The 17,168-nt window shown below is 39.8% G+C and overlaps 1 protein-coding gene across 3 annotated transcripts; it reads right to left on the bottom strand.

Moving 5' to 3' along the window:
- Positions 1 to 94: 94 nt before the first annotated feature.
- gpam (glycerol-3-phosphate acyltransferase, mitochondrial) lies at positions 95 to 17,084 on the bottom strand. Of its 3 annotated transcripts, none has more exons than XM_085170624.1 (21): positions 16,914 to 17,084; positions 14,185 to 14,322; positions 13,886 to 14,005; positions 13,294 to 13,367; positions 12,382 to 12,495; positions 12,060 to 12,209; positions 11,863 to 11,962; positions 10,406 to 10,542; positions 9,911 to 10,010; positions 8,165 to 8,377; positions 7,818 to 7,931; positions 7,632 to 7,717; positions 6,679 to 6,791; positions 5,600 to 5,670; positions 4,876 to 5,143; positions 4,520 to 4,677; positions 4,005 to 4,082; positions 3,719 to 3,856; positions 3,407 to 3,596; positions 3,054 to 3,112; positions 95 to 2,967 (listed from the first exon to the last, which is right to left on the bottom strand). In XM_085170624.1, the coding sequence occupies exons 2-21, from the start codon at positions 14,266 to 14,268 to the stop codon at positions 2,851 to 2,853; spliced, it is 2,484 nt and encodes an 827-aa protein (XP_085026750.1). In that variant the 5' UTR covers positions 14,269 to 14,322; positions 16,914 to 17,084; the 3' UTR covers positions 95 to 2,850. The 3 variants fall into 3 exon arrangements, with proteins under 3 accessions (XP_085026750.1, XP_085026751.1, XP_085026752.1); XM_085170625.1 differs by lacking the exon at positions 16,914 to 17,084 and adding an exon at positions 16,624 to 16,901; XM_085170626.1 differs by lacking the exon at positions 16,914 to 17,084 and adding an exon at positions 16,136 to 16,612.
- Positions 17,085 to 17,168: the final 84 nt, after the last annotated feature.

The raw sequence follows: 17,168 nt of genomic DNA, 5'->3' as shown, positions 1-17,168 counted from the left end.
ATAACCTTTTACCCCTTTTACACACCAGAAAAATAATCCACTCACAAAATGCTTTTTAGATATAATAGAAGAAATAAAAAGGCAACACCATCACTAATCTATCATTAATTTATTTAAAAACAAAATCTAACAATGCCAATTGTGCTTTGCTTCGATAAAGCAAAAAGAAAAGTGACATATTTTTAGTAGCTGGTGATCCTAACATGTTCTCTCAACTTGTGTATTTTTTTTTTCCAAGTTACCATCTACAGTGTTCTTTTGGATTCCCAAAATTATTAACATGCACAAAAAAAACAACAAGAAAAACAAACAACAAAAAGAATACTACAGTGCATTAAAAAGGCACCTGCTTCCCAGATACAGGCATTTATCCTACGTTATACAGAGTAGTGGGATGTGGTTAATGCAGCTTCAGTATCCCACAAGCAGTTCATTAAAAACTATAAATCTGTACCACGTCCATCGAGTATTCGACAATACCACAATGACCTTTTTAGATAACATTCAAGAGGTAACACAATTAATCTTCTACACATACAGCTCGCTTTCATCAACACAACTTACACGACATACACAGCGGTAAGGCTGTAAAAGACTATTATTATCAGGTTGAGCAGAGTTCACATTGAAGTGCCGATGATTAAAGGCGACCAGAGGAAACATGCAGTACAGTACGTATAGTGGTTGGATCATGGCAGATGGGTCCCCTGGTGTGGAGACTTGTACAGACCGAGGGCTCAGAAATGCTAGAAAGCTCGTGACACTCTCAGAGCACATTCTTGTTTCAGTAACATACTCTTCTGTTCTTCCACATGCTTTAGGTGTCTTTCACCAATATGTAACTTTTTTTTCATTTACAAGTTTAGAAAAATATGAAAAATAAACATTACAATGACCTGTAACAAGAAGTGTTGAACTATCACACGTATTTCCCAATAGAAATATTTATTTAAAGGTCCCAATTCTTGTATTGCCCTGACGCATCAACAATGTCCTCACGATCATTCAATAATGATGGCAATTCATTACACTTCCTTTCAAACTTGCTGCTTCCTCTTTTTTTGCCATCAAGAAGAGGAGCGGTGTACGTTTATATTCATGTTCACTGCAAACTGAAACTGAAAGACACACTAAATATTGACTTGATCGACTTTGTGTTATCAAGTTACTTTACAACAGAATTAGAAACTCGCAGCCAAATGCACAATGCTGTGTTGTTTCACCATCGTACTTTAACTTCAGCCACTTCGCTTTTTGTTCATGTTTTTAAAATTTCACAGTCAGGCATAATCTGACTTTTTGATTCCAACACTGAAACACTTAAATGTGTAAATGCAACTATAACAATAATAATGAGAAGAAGAAGAAGAAGAAGAAGAATAGGTAATATCTAGTTACTAGTAGCCTAAACTCTATCATAAAGTAAGTCAGTGTAAGATTGATTTTATTAAAGAATGTAACTAATGATGGAATTTAAAATTCCATTGCTATATCTAACATGAAAAAATAATAATTTAACCCGGAAGTTTTGGATGACTGCATTTTTCCTGTTTCCTGTTTGTTTTTGACCTTACAGAGGTCTGTAAAGAGAACACTATACTGCACTCATAATTAGCCAACTGTTCAAAAGAACTGCACTATTTTACCACACTATGCAGCAATTTTAACTCACAAATGCCCAACTATTGCTCTTTCAGCAGCAATGCTATAAAAGCTATACAGCATTTTTATGATAGAAGAAGAAGAAGAAAAAAAAAAGGTGGAAATCCCAAATATCTGCTTTCCCTGAAAGGCATGTCACAGAGTGTCTGAGCGTGTTGTTATTAGAATAAAAGTGGGTGTGATGGCTGGTATTCATTACTTTAAGTGCTGTGCTGTGTAACATTCATCGAAAAGTGAGGTGTTCTGCAAAAAGAAAAGAGATCAAAGTCACTTTTCATATGAAAAGTGTAAGTGAATGCACTTAGATATTAGTGGTTTGAAAGCACTTAACTGTAGGTGGACATTGTTTTAGGCCTTGACTACGCCAGACTTTCAACAGGTACGTATTGCATTCGCTAAGTAAATATTGTTCATGGGCCAAACTGCACACTGATTGTTTTTATCTAAAAAACAAAACAAAAAAAAAAAACAGCAACTAGAAATAACTGACCTTCACTGTATGGAGATTTAAATTCATACATTTTGCCACTGAAACCTTGGATATGTACACAATTTGCAGGTGCACTGTATCTCTCGGAGTACAGCGAACTCTTCTCTTTAATTACACCAGAGTGTAATAATTTCAGTGCACTATAAACAAAGTTGTTCTACGCTCTATGTACAGGCAACACATTTTAAATTGTAAGATATTAGAGTGCACTGGAGAGAATACGGCAACTTTATAAACAAGCACAAAGAGTTAACATAAAAATGCCTCTGTTGTTGGTTATGTTTACAGTTATTTTATATGCATATTTTACTTGTTCACTTGTATAGACAAAAGGCAGCTTTGCTTTGTTCAGACTGCACGGTTAAATTTTTTTTTCCCATATTAAAACCTTTTGACTTCTCCTGCAAAGTTCACAACGAATGATTCCTAGAGGGACCCCTTCAATACACGTGTTAAATCAACTGCGCGGTTCTAACACAGGAAGTCAGAGACTGAAACAAAAAAAAAAAAAAAAAGAAGAAAGGGAAGACTGGCTTCAAGTCTCTTCCGACTAACAGCTGATAGTTAGCTGCTTTTACGTGAAGGCACTTCCTGGTAAAGCTTTCCACAGAGTAGCACCTGGGACTGTTTAGAAGTAACCAGTAGAAGCCCTTTATTGGAAGGAGCCTGGGGTCCGAGCTGGGTGACGCGCGTCGCGGTCACAGCAGAGTGAAACCTAAGATGTACTGCAGGAGTTTGTTCCGATTTTCCTGAGGTAGAAAGGTGCTGCTTAGCTCCAGAGTTGTCACCTTGTTTTCTCTCCTCTCCTTTAGGACCTGAAGAATAAACAGAAAACAGGAGGTTCAGCTGGAGGACTCTGCACATCACCCAAATACACACATACAAATGCACACATGCTTACCCCGAGCTCCTTGAATGTCCTCACGGTGTTCTTAACCAGATAATGAGTTGCACTTTCACCTGAATGAAAAGAGAAGTGCTTGAAATACATAAAACAGAGACAGGATCTTACTTTTAAAAATTTTCAATAGCTAAATCCTTCTTTAATCTGATGGTAATTTCTTATTTTTCATGTGAATACTACTTATACTTTTGGACTTTATTCCCAGCACCTAAAAAAAAAAATCATGACTGGAAAAACCATTTTCTCATTTTTAGCAATTTTCTCAATTCCAAGTGCGATGTAACACTAGAGAAGTTTTAAATTATTTTTTAAATACATTGTGCAGTATGTGGGCGATATTAGGATATTACCATAACCAGCCACTCCTCTTTCTGTGCGTGTGAGCAGGTATCTGAAGAGCCTCTGGGTGTAGTCAGACTCGACCATGGGCTGGCTCAGACTGTGGACGAAGATCGCAGCCCCGCTGTAGGCCTCCAGCACCGGGCTGAGCAGCCGCTGAAGGAAGACAAAGAACTCCTGGTGCTCTGCAGAAACACTCACCTGAAAGACAACACAAACAGACCAAAAGTCAAATAAAGTCATTTTTGGTGAACAGTGGATGTTTGGATGTGAATGTTGTGACGATTGTGTTGGCTGCAAAATTCCAAATGGTCCAAGTATACCTTAAGGTAGCGATCTCTCTGCTCCTCTCCAAAATCGCTGTCCTCATCCTCCTCGTCACTTCTCCAGGAAAGGGGCTCAGCAAACTTTTTGGGCCACGGCTCATCTGTGGGGCTTGGGCTCAGTTCCTCCTGGTCCTCCTGACGTACAAAAACAGATCAGATGATCTGAAAGTTTCATTACCCAATAGCAACTATTGCTAAGAGTCCTTCCCAAAACATTCAACTTCTGACATTAACCGCCATGATCTGTTATTTTTGTCCAGCGGCTGACGGCCTGTAAACTCACCTCTGCCACATAAAGAACTCCATACTGGATCAGCCTGGTTACTGTGTCATGAAAAACCTGGTAAATAGTCTGGCAAGGCTGTGGGACAGACAGGAGAGACGTAGACACGCTAAAACATGAAACCACATAGGAGTTGAAAATGTAATTTTATAAACAACTACTTGTCAACAAACTTGTTCCATCATTACTAGTGTAAACTAATATGCAAACATCGTAAATAATTTTTATTTACAGCGTAGTTTAGAGTTACTAATTACGGTGACAGGAATGTCTTATATTCAGATGAACAATGAGATGATCACACAGAGATGAAGTCAAGGTTAATTATCTTGTCACAATTGCACAAAACAATGTCTGGCGTATATAAAAGGACTCTGATTGTAAACATGTCCACTGCTGAAGAAATGAGGCAGTGGACACGAGGTGGATGACAGCAGTAGTCATAATATCATAGATGCGTATGTAAAATATGTGCAGACATTTGGAGTGATAAAGATGGAATATGCAGGACTTACTGGTGCTACAGCCACCTCATTGATAAGGAAGTGGGAGAGACCAGCGGCCTTGCGGATGAGTCTCTCTTGACTTAGAAGATGACTACTGGGATTGCCAGGCTGGCGAGCAGACTCTGATTCCATGACCAGCTCTCGCTGCAGCGACAGGACACTACAGGCTGGAGAGGTAGAGGAAAGCCTGTGTGTTTAGGACTGCTGAACTTAGATTTACTGTCACTTGTTTAACTTCAAACAGCAATTTAAACTAACTATTTAAAAAAAATGTATTATTCAAGCTTACATGTTCAGTATATTTTCTTAAATAATAACCACAATGATGAACCAAAACAGCACATAATACTGTTGGCATAACTTACCAATGATTGCATCAGAAATGAATACATGGAAAAGGCCGTTGCTGTAGAAGTTGAGCTCAAAAAGAGCAGGTACAGTTTGACTAGGTGCGATGGTAAACTCTCCATTGCGATTAGAACTGCTGGTCACATTGAGGCAGTTCCCCAGGAGGTGGAGAGCACGCATGACCACGTCCTCTGAGTTCCCCGAAAAGCCCAAGTCAAAGTCCCGTGACAGGATCTCCTCCTTCATGTTGAAGAAGTCTTCCACTAGCTTGGACAACACCACCCCCTGACACAAAATGAGCAGAAAAAACAAACAACAACATCAGAAACTTAAAAAAAAAAGAAAAAAAAAAGTATATTGGTGAATTTTAATAAGCCCACTTCAAAATAATAAAAGTTATGAAACGAAGAAAAAAAACTACAAAAGGGCTTTTGGGGTTGCATGCAGCACTGAGCAGTTGTCATGACATTAGTGTGTCTGTAGAGGGCAGAGTCTCACAATTAATGCAAGAGGCGATGAAAGAGAATGCAGGAAGAAATACAATTTTCTAACAGAGTTATCTATTCCTGTATTTATGACTTAAGTGTCATGCCCAGGAAGGTGCATACCTGCTAAACGGAAGAGGAACAAGGGGAAAAAACATACCAGACGGGGTAATAATAGCAGGATTTTAAAAAATGTGAGCTGGTGTATCTGGCAGTGACAGAACACGAGGAAAGAGGAGGCAACAGCTACACATACCTGTCTGTGTCTATACAGCAGTAGACAGGCCACAATGTGGGTCGACATGATTGCTGACGATTTATTGGCCGCTATGAGGAGGAGATACAAAAGGGTATAATGAGCAACACACAACAGAAAGAGAACAAAAAAAAAGCAGAAGTAGCAGAAGTACTTGTAATTCATTGAGACACCCTTAAAGCAAGAATACAGTGCTGTAAGCCCCAAACTAAGGTGTGTTCAGTTCCTTTTTATATATGTATATATGTGTATATATGTATAGCATCCAATCATAGCAGATATCAAGTCAGGAAAGTTTACAGAGTATTACAGAGATGATTCAACCTTGAGCGTGATTAAGTGTGGACAAAAAAAAAAAGAGTCTTCTAACATAAAGAAACCTCAGACAGAACCGAACTCAAGGTGGGTGGCTGTCTGATTTAATATGCTGGGAAGAAAGGATGTTAAAAAAAGCTATATACCTGTGTTTTGTTATATATAATTTTAATTAATTCATCAGAGTTTGACTTACTAAAAATAAAATATTAAATAGGCCCAAAAGAGCTGATTATATTGATAGCACTCAAAGGCAGAAAGAAAGAGTATGTGAGGGAGTGTGTAAAGACAAGGGTTACTACAGATCACCTAAAGTAGTAATCAAGCCTAGAGGTGCAGGACATTTATGAACAGCTAAGCTGGTACTGCATTCTTCCCCCTCCCCTGTGCTTCCATCCTCCCCTTCACCTTATTGGCTAAAAACAACATGCCATCCAGCTGGTGGTTCTGTGATAGGCTGTTGGTTTAAAAAAAAAAAAAAAAAAAGCTAGTGTAGGAGAATGCAGCTGAATGAGCTGGGGAGAACCGGTTTCTGGAGTGCTATCCCAGGGCAAAACACCCCGAGTGATGTAAAGCGGATGGACTGATGCTGTGCTGTATTTCATGAGTGCTGCCTTTGTGAGCAGGTGCACCTTTAGCACAGGATGAAAAGGAGACTTATGTGCTTATTTAAGGGACGGGGGGCTTACTGAAGACTTTAAATTATGATTCCTAGTCATCATGCATGTAGTAAACCCACCATCTGCGGGTTGTGATTTTCTTACTAAAGAGAACGTGCTTGGCCAGGTTGTTGATAAGCTGTCGTCTAGAGATGTCCTCGGGCAGCTCTCTGTTCACCTGCTCTTCCTCCTGTCCATCAAACAGCTGAGCATCAGGCCTGGAAGGATAATAACAACAAGCCAATGTGTTTTTACTGTGTAACACACAGTATGCATAATTTAAGATGGCAGTTGTCACGTCCAAACACACACCAGCTCATCTTTCACTCCTTTCTTGGGAGCTTGCAGTGTAACCCCCAATAATGTTAGAATATAATAATATTAGGTACTGTAAAATGTAATACACATTAGAATATACAACCACTACACAGGGATACAGTATTTAAAACCCAAATAAACATAGATGAATAAACAGACAAAAGAGGAACAAAGTGGCATGAGAGTGTCCTGTGTCTGACTTCTCTACAAACAATCTGCCCCTGCTGTTAAAAAGTACTCAAGTTCAAGATCTCAAGTTAATAGCTTACCAATTATTTGTCATCATTTATCTAACATGACCTCAGGGTGGTTATCTTACTCGTTTACTTTGGCTTTTACCAAAGTCATTGCATGTCTCATCCATCCGTGCCATTAGCAAAACGTGATATGCCACTATTTCACGTGAGTGTTGAAAAGAGTCTTCCATAATATTTGTCTCCAAAGAGTTGAGAAGGTTGTTAATCACCACTGTTAGCACAAGTTTTGAAACTGACTGTAGACCAGCTGGGGCAGACTGCAGTCATCCCAGCGACAGTGCTTTATCGCTCGTTTTTACTATGAAGAGACAGCTTTGAACTGATCTGACCCCTGCCAGGGCTAACTAACGACCCGTTCTCAAATGTCACAGAGCCTGCCATGAAGTAGCAGGAGGGAGGTATAGAGCTTGGACATGAAGATTGTCCAGGAAGGTCATGACATGTGAGACTATGGAGTAAGCATGTGTGTATATTCGTACTAACTCTGCAGAAATAATGGTGGGCATCAAAGCATGTTCCAGAGATACAGGTGGTGGACTATGACGGCTTCTCTGGGTGTCCAAGTACTCCTATAATTGACATAAATGTGACATATGTACTCATAAATACATATTCAATATAAAAAACAAACATGGAAGATTTTCAGCTCTTTTTAGTGTGACTAATCACCTTCAGGGAGAAGGGCTGGTTGAAATCAACACGGACACAACCGTAGTTCTTCCTCAACATCCTGAACACACCACATGCTATTCCCCACCAGCTTTCGTTCTTCTTCGGCTTGCCCTAGAACAAGACAGATTTGAAAGTTCCCAAAAATATAGCTATAAGGACACAGCTGAAGCAGTTTGTGTCAAAACATGCTTGGCTCTACCACCAGAAATACATATAATTTTCTTCAGTCACAAATTCAAAATCCAAGTAATTAATTTTTCTGTGTATTTTTCTTTTTCTGTGCATGATTAAAAAAACCCAACAAAAAACACCTTTGTTGCCACCGACGTCATCCAGACACTCACCAGCTGCTCACTATTGTAGTTTCCCTCAATAATGCGGTCATAGGAGATGCCAACTGGCACCACCAGCACGTCTCCGATGGCCCCCGTGCACATTGTGTCAACCACGATAGACAGCATGCCTGCACGTGCTGGAGATGGCTTACCACTGCGCGACCGGGTCCCCTCCAGAAAGACCTCCAAAAACTGCTGCTGCCGCAACATTTCCTCTGTGTACTACGACAATGACGAAACAGGGAAATGATCAGGTGAATACAGAAAGGTGCGTGTCAGACAAATGAGAAAATACTGCATGTAAAGGTCGCAGTATTTTTGGTGAAAATGTAATTTGCTGACGTCCTGAAGCAGGAAATTCACTTAATTACAAGCTGACAGTCGAGTAAAGTCAAGGCCATGCCAGTACTGTAGTATGCAGGTTAAACATGAGACTCAAAGTGTAGGAAATCGGGTGCATGCTGAGGTAACTTTGCTGTATAATGATATCCTCCTGAGTACAGTGTGTACACAGCTGTCTTAGCTATGCAGACACTTTTGAGAATAGAAGCTTTGTCCTGAAATAAACTCCACGCCGTGGCATTCAAAGTAAGCCGGGACGTCTAGGTTCAGTTTTCATGGGAGCAACTGGAGTTAGAGCAGCATGTGACCTTTTTCTACAGCTTGCCTTTGAAAGCTAATTCCATTCTGGCAAGTGACACATGCGTGCCAGATTAAAATCTCACTTTTTAGCAAATTAAATTACTTTGACCACTTTGAATAATTACAGCTGCAACTTGTGCACTCTTTGACATGTGCAATAACACTAAGTGTAATACTCTTTTCTGGCATCGTTGTATTTTTACTCAGTTGTATACAGCATTTGTATTCTATTTTTATCCTATTGTATATTTTATTCTATTTTATTCTACTGTATATAGTATTTTATTTTATTCTATTCTGTACAGTTGTGTACTGTATTTATTCTTATTGTATTCTAATTTTTGCTTCATAACTTTTGCACTGTCCACTTCCTGCTGTGACAAAACAAATTTCCCACGTGTGGGACTAATAAAGGTTATCTTATCTTATCTTAAGAAAAAGAGGTAAAATATGGTTTGTATAACAGGATTGAATTTCAGCTCATCATTTCTACTAGCTGCTCATGTGTTGGGCTGATAATTCTTATCTTAAGGACACAATACAAACCTATCTTACAAGCACAATACACTGTTACTTATTGCCAACCCCTTCTGAAGATACAAAGAAAACCTGCCACTCACATCAACCCATGCAATTAAATAAACCACCTAAGTTTCCACGCTATTTTGTAGAAAACACACTGAAAATCTTCCAAGTAGTTTTTGATGGCGAAACACTAACAAAAACCTATGAATCTGCAACACAAGCCTGAACATCTACTCGTCATGTGATACAGAAAAACCTATAATCACTAATACTGGGTTACAACCGGTAAATAAAAGGTTAGATGACGTATAAGCCGACCCAATATGCTTTGAGAGCAAAACCGATGACACAAGGGTCACTACAATAAAGGAAAGGAGCATATCTACCCAAACATTTAGTTTGGGCTTAGAAATGACAGGACTGTAGCAGAGTCAAAATAAGTTCTTTGGAAGATATAATGCTAATTACAAAGTAAAACTGGAAACAAAGACAAGGCTTAAATAACAAAAACATTTCACTCTTTCATTATTCAATAGAAAAGAACACACAGAGCAGAAAACACGAAGAAAACCCGCTCTGCAGACTTACTGCGTGCAAAAGCGATCGGTACAAAATGTCTTTCTTTCCATCTGCAGACTCTTCCATTCTTCGTCGTATGAAGAAACCTCCAAGTTTACGGATCAGGGTGCTGAAAACAAAAAAGTTTTATAAAGTAGTTTCCAAGCTTTTCAATGGGCAGCAACAGCGAGCACAAACTCCACAGCTGTCAGCAAATACAGTTTTAATCAGTAATTTCCTCAAGGTACTAATTTGGATTAAGGTGTGACTATGATGAAAAGGGAGGACAGTTTGATACCGAAGCACTTAAAATATAAAGATGACTCATCCTGACACTTCAGGGACCCATGTTGTAAATACCCACGTAGTACAAAAGGATCAGTGCTGAACCATCAAATGCTACTTGAAGCAGGATAAAAAAAGATTTAACTATCGAACATATTTCCAGGGAATTCTTTATTGTTTGAGTTAAACATAAGTACACCTTATTTCCAGATCAATCTTCACACAAGGCCTCATGTTTACCTGAGGATGGGGATGCTTAAGTTGTTTCCAGCAGCGATGTGCGGGGCTTTGATGTTATGACAGAACAGAATCAACGTGATGAGCAGGTAGTCGATGTGGGATTTGTGAACTGGGAGGAAGACCATCGGCACATTTTGCTGCAAAGAAAAGAGAAATAAGCAATTTCTCCTAACACGTTTTTAAGAACTCTGTATGTGATCAATGTTGAGCACTTTTATTATCAACAAGAAATGTACAATGACAGAAAACACCTTGTAAATATTACAAGCAAGAAACTAAACACTCAGCTAAACAGTCAGTTTATTAGGTACACTTGTTCAACTGCTTGTTAACTAACAAATCTAATCAGCCAATCCCAATAACAGCCCAGGAACTGAATGCTTTTATGTGTGTAAACACAGCCATGATGAACTGCTGAGGTTTAAACCGAGCATCAGAATGGAGAAGAAAGGTCATTTAAGTAATTTTGAACGTGGCTTGAGTGTTGGTGCCAGATGAGCTGATCTAAGTATTTCAGACACTGCTGATCTACTGGGATTTTCCTGTAAAGGAGAAAACATCCAGCAGTTCTTTGAGTGAGAATACCTTGGTGATGTCAGAGGCCAGAGAAAAATGAGCAGACTGCTTTGAGTTGAACTGAACACTTGATTACTGCTGCAAGATTTGGATGGTAAGGTCAAAATCAGACATAAACAATGTAAGGTATGGATCCATCCTGCATTGTTCGGGCTAATGGTGGTGGTGGGGCAAATTTCCGTAGCAAACTTAAGATCCCATAGTAGAAACTGAGCATCATTTAAACACTAGAACCTAGCTCCGGGTATTGCTACTCATCATACCCATCCCTTTATGGCCACACTGTATCCATTTTTCAGTGTGAATATCACGCCATGTAACAAAGCTTAAATTATCTCAAACTGGTTTCCTGAACATGACAGCAAGTTCACTATACTCAAATGGCCTCAACAGTCACCAGATCTCAATCAAGTGAAGCACCTTCACAGAGTCGTGGAACGACAGATTTGTATCTCAGATGTGCAGCCAAAAAATCTGCAGCATGATGTTATCATGTCAACACAAAATCTGAATCTGTGCCACAGAGAATTAAAGCAGTACTGAAGTCAAAACGGGGTCCAACCTGGTACTAGCATGGTGTACCTAATAAAGTGGAGTGTATATATAGTGCTAGTTTATGTATATTTACAACTATCAATCATTTACATTCATAAAGCCTCTTCAGTGGTCAGAAATAAAGGCTGCTTCGCTAGTTAATCGAGACACAGCAATCAGTGAAGAAGACTAGGTACATGAAATACTACATCAGCTTTATCGGTTTAGCTGTTACCGTTTTCAGCAATCAGAAACAAGTTTTCAATATTAATGGAAAAAACAGTCTTACTCATTTTGGGTAGCAGATTGTACTGAGACAGTTTCTCATATGTGTCTTTGCCCCTCACCTCTGTAGCAGCTTTCTTCACCATTTCCAGTTGTCCTTTGTGGATCTGGATGCTCCAGAAGAAGCCATTAAACAGCCTCAAAAGCACCCAACCAGTTAGCCTGATCCAAAAGAAAAATTAAGATGTAGAACAGAACACAACATAGCGGGATTGCTTAAGGCATTACAATATTGTCATAAACTAAAAAGTATAAATACCTAATGAAGGCTGGGGAAATGTTAGCAACCATCTCTTGAAGGAAGGCCCTGGCTTTCTGCTTTACTTTGCTGACAGCTTTGTGCTCCTGGCCAGGCTGGCTGGCTGCAGCATCCAAGTCTGTTGCTACTGTCACAATAGCATCCTCCACCCTGCAATCAACAAAAGAAGAACACAAACATAAAGCTGCCTCTTCTAACATTCAACACATTGTCTCCATTTCTCTAATAAGGTGGTTTCTTTATGTCCACCATATCACAAATGTAGCTATGATTGGACAATAAAGTTTGATGTGGGCTGAATTCCCTGTATCCTGACTTTTACCTGCTGTTGTTGAGTACGTTATCCACCACGTTCCTGGTGAACATGTCCTTGTGGACATCTCTCTCCACAACGAAAAGCACATAACTCAGTCTGCGTGCCAGCCAGCCCCGCTGTCTAGATGAGCACACACAGAAAAACGCTTGCATAAAACCACATAAACGATACATATTTACATACGAGAAGAGATTCTCAAATATACTCAGATATATGCTGTAAGCTGTGTTATAAACATGAGCCTTGCTTTTCGCACAAAAATACATAAATTAAAGATATGAATCAACATCCAGATAAGGGACAGTCAGGAATACTTGGACGACTTTTCATGGTAATATCACATTTCCAGGAACTGCAGAACAATGCATAACCTGCATAACCCAAACACACAGCTTCATCATCAACAGCTGTGTTACAGGTCAGGTTTGCTATACCTTGATGAGCTTTCAAGTAACATAATACTGACTGTGTCAGGACAAAGCAAACGATGCTAACCCAACCATGCTGAGTACGGTACATCACCATCTCTGTTTCCATGCTCATAGAACTAGATATGAACTTATTTCTGTTTTTCCCCATTCAGTTTGGAGCATGGTGGCATATATCTTACTGAGTATTGTCAACAAAAGCCAACCACTGGGTGCATGTGTCTGGTGTCCACTGACAAACACTGTAAATTATTCATCTGTCGACCTTTCCACAATTTCAGAGAGTCATCCTCCTCTTGACTTAAATCCAGTTATTTTACACTGGTTGTTAAGAATTTCACCCTTAATCTGAACTGCATTCAATGGGACTGATTGGAGATCAGAGGACTGACAAGGCAAGTAGAGACTTTCCTGTTCTGCCAAAGCACGACGTGAAGTTTCAGTTGAAGAATGTTCCTAAAGTGGAAGGGAAGTGAAAAGCTCTGTTTACCTAGTGTGGGTCTCGTTTATGTAGATGACGTTTCGCAGACCCAGAGATGGAATACTGGGATTGAACAGTCTCTCCTGTAAGGAACAAAAAAGATAAAAAATGAGAAAGTAACTCGAATCAGTTTTGTTTCGCGTTACTTTACAGCTTGTTATGCTTTAATTCTCGATAAGAAAATAAATTTAAATAGAATTGAACCTTTTAACAGCTAATTTTTATATTACTGCACTAAACTCAGTAATGAGGTGTTTTAAGAATTGCTTTAGGTCTAAAAAAACATTCCTTGAAAATTCCTTGCAACCACTTTTCAGATTTTCACCCTTATCATATAAACACAAGAAGACAACCTGAGATCCCACATTAGCAAATTAAATAATCAAATTAGATTTGAATGTATTATATGAATAATAATGACTTATTTAAAATTAATTTTAATTATGATTTTTTTTAAGAGGACTGCTTGTTTTTTCGAACAGCCAGGATAGATCGAGTTAGCAGGAACGATTCGATTCCATGCTGGCCAATTTCTTTACAAAAGACCAGAAATCAGCAAATGAACTCAAGCCACAGTTAATTAGCCGTGATGTAATTTTACCCAGCTCTGTGGTGTACAGGAGTGACAGCAGCGCCCCACAAAGGGCCTCTTTCTGTTCAGCAGACCCTCCTTCCACGTGCTGGCGACATTACGCAGGACTGAAGGGCTGGTGCTGCGGTCCTTGAAATGCATTAAAAAAAAAGATTGATTAGGATGAAGCAAAAGCATCACATGAAAGGACCGTGTGTGCTGAGATGAGATTTATCGCCTTTGATCTTGGGGGGATGCATGGAGCTGTTCTGAATGTACAATGAAAAAAACAACAACAACAAAAAGAAAACAAATTAATTGTGGCTTACCGAGTCTTCATTGGGATATTTCCAGCGGTTACACCACTGCTCTCCATTGCTGACCTGCGGCAGCAAGCCATCTGACAGCTCCATGCTCTCTGCTGTCTCCTTCCTCTCCCTCCTGGTCACACACCACTAGCTGGCAAGCTGACAGCACACACAAATACAATACAGTTATATTTTTAATTTAAGTGATCAATGAATATTAGTGAGTAGCACAAAGAAAATGCACAGCGTTTAAATCCAACTGGTGGAAAAATACAACACTCACTGCAGCAATGTATTAAGCTACAGTGGGCGACATAGCTTATATTGCCTTCACAAGCTGCCTCTGCTCAGCATTTTGACTGCATGAGCAATGATGGCGAAACACCAGATGTTAACAGCTTCCTTTCAACTTTAAAGCCAAAAGTCAGCACCTCCCAAATGAGGCATCGCTGTGCTATTCAGATTCAGTCAACGCTGGCATGCTCCGGTTAGACCTGATTTTCTAAGAAAAGTCGGAAGTCATACTGGAAAAACCAACAAGATGCAGCAGATAATAATGTATATTAATCACCCTAACATCTCAGACTGAATGCAGTCTAGTGGGACTAGTTAACAGAGAGGTCGAAGTTTTACTTCTTTAACTGATATGCGAGTAAGCCATTTTAAATAGCACTGTGACCACAGATAGGGCAAAGACTTCCTCATTTTAGAAAACAAAAACATTTTCAAACACCAAACAATGCACTTCTAAAGATGTTAATTAAGATCATCATCTGCCCTCAAGACACAGCTGTCGTACTCAACTCCAGCTGACAAGAACCTTAAATTAAATGCACAAACTCAGATATATGCAGCCAAACTACACTGCTCTTGCCCATTGGCAAACAACAACAAAACAAACAAAAGTAAAACGCCAGTATTGCCCAAACTGACATTATAACATGAGTTTCATTCGCAGTTACACAACTGGAGCGTCCCTATCAGTCACTATGTAGAAATAGTCACTATACAAAATAGCAATCTAAAAATAACATAGTGGGAAGCTTTTGTTTGGCATTTTAAACATAATTTGTATAATGTGCCTCAAATGACACTTTGCTTTTGTTACACACCAGTTGTCCTGCATAACACTGGTAAGCGTCCTGAAACAAAGTCAAAATTTACAGTAAACACACAATGCTGGAGGATTTTACAATGAACCAAACATAGCATAACCACTGAACCTTCCTGAAGAAACAAGGTAAGGGGATAGCTAGACATCAGTAAGGGGATAGCTAGACATCAGTGAGGAAAGAGAGAAGATGTGAAGAGAACGCACAAAGGTAATTAAGAGAATGTCTCTGATTAGCCTGGAAATGAGTCAATTTATGAATGAATGCTTACACAGACTGTACAGTACGTGTGTCAGTTAAGGACACTGTCGCTCCATCTTTCTCTGAATAATACGTCTGACTGTCAGCAGACTGTCCTCTTCACAAAAATGTCCCTGCCTAACAAGCTTCAATGAATGAATGAACATTGTGACATTGTCCTCCTGTGGTGTCATGGTTGTAGTGGGTGATGTGCACACAGATGAGGGAAGCAGAGATTTCAAAGGGGTCAACGGCCGAGAGTACTCGAGAAAAACAAAGACCTCCAAGAATGAGGAGCTAGAGGGATTAGATAACAGGTGAAGGTAGCCCTTACACTGCATTAAAGTTTAATGAGTACACGGATAATAACATTCAATGTATGCAAATCCTATAAACTAATTTGAATAATTTTCATGGGATATATCTACATTAGTTTGTAGCAACTTCCACTATCTGTTATAACGTTGTTAAATATTTGATTCAATCAGTAATTTCAAAATGAAGTATCATCAAGAAAGTATTAAAAAAACAAAAAACAAAAACACGCTGAGGCGCTACTATCGAATTACACTGGCAAAGTATAGCCCGGGCCATCTACCACACAATCACGTTTTATTTACCTTTAGCAAAATCATGCCTGTTCATGCACACTGAAAACCACTTGGTTAATCCGGTAGACAGGCTCAGACCTGCCTTGCAATAAGCAGGTCAAACAGGAGAGATCCCTTTGTGACAGATGGTCAGTTCAGATAACTAGCTGATCAGACAACAATAGCACCAACCAGCCATGCCCATGTCTAGCTTGGCCACGGAAACGCGGTACTGTTCAGGTACAGCCGACACCTCCTAGAAACACATTATTTAAAAGTCTCCAGTTTGTGCAATTTGATGGTGTTGCGTAAAGTTGATAAAACGTGATGTGAGCAGCTTCCGTGACCGTCTGTGGCACGCTGCATGGCATGCTTCCGAGCTTCATGAGGCACATCTCATCTTACAGCTGACGCCGGTACTCACGATGGTCTCCAAGACAGGGGTGACTTTAACCTGTCCTCCACTCGATGTCTTAATCTAGTCTGAATCTTAAATGATTAGCATTAGCCCGGTTTACCTCAGTGCGGGTGAGACATGGAAAAATGTCAAATCCCACATTGCCGGGGGTCGTCTCGAACTCAATGTCAGTGTAAAGTTGACCGACTATATCGTGTTTTACTGTGAAAAACGGCTCTAAATGATAAGTAATTATCTCTCACAACCATGTCAACAAGTCCATATTAACGACACAGTTACTGTTTCTATGACAGGACAGGACCGGCGTTAGTAACAGTTACTAATATTGCAACGATGTAGCTGTTAGCATTAGCTCTCCAGCCACGCTCGCGAGAATGGACTATCACTTACCTTGACAACAGTGTTACGCTGAGTCATATCTAAAATGTAAGCTTATCGACAAACAGCCGGCCGCTGAGTATTTCGGTGCGCTTCTTTTGTAACACACTAGCTCCACTGTCCTTGGTACACCGGACAACACAGCTCTGACACTCGGGGATGTGTGACAGGAGGGAGGACCACTTGCGGTGGTTTTGTTTTGGTACAAGCAGCGGCGCCGATCTGCCACCAGCCAGAAGAGGGCAGCACGACGCCACTTTGACCACT

The sequence above is a fragment of the Neolamprologus multifasciatus genome, chromosome 8 (assembly GCF_963576455.1).
Source record: "Neolamprologus multifasciatus chromosome 8, fNeoMul1.2, whole genome shotgun sequence".
NCBI lineage: Eukaryota > Metazoa > Chordata > Actinopteri > Cichliformes > Cichlidae > Neolamprologus > Neolamprologus multifasciatus.
Note: the sequence above shows the minus strand (reverse complement) of the source record. Positions and strands in the feature narration are given on the sequence as shown.

Coding starts and splice junctions, on each gene's coding strand:
- gpam (XM_085170624.1), bottom strand. CDS start 14,268: ATGGAGCTGTCAGATGGCTTGCTGCCGCAGGTCAGCAATGGAGAGCAG. Junction 4,678..4,875: donor CATTTCTGATGCAATCATTG/GTAAGTTATGCC, acceptor CTACCTCTCCAG/CCTGTAGTGTCCTGTCGCTG. Junction 3,113..3,406: donor AAGAGGAGTGGCTGGTTATG/GTAATATCCTAA, acceptor CTTTTCATTCAG/GTGAAAGTGCAACTCATTAT.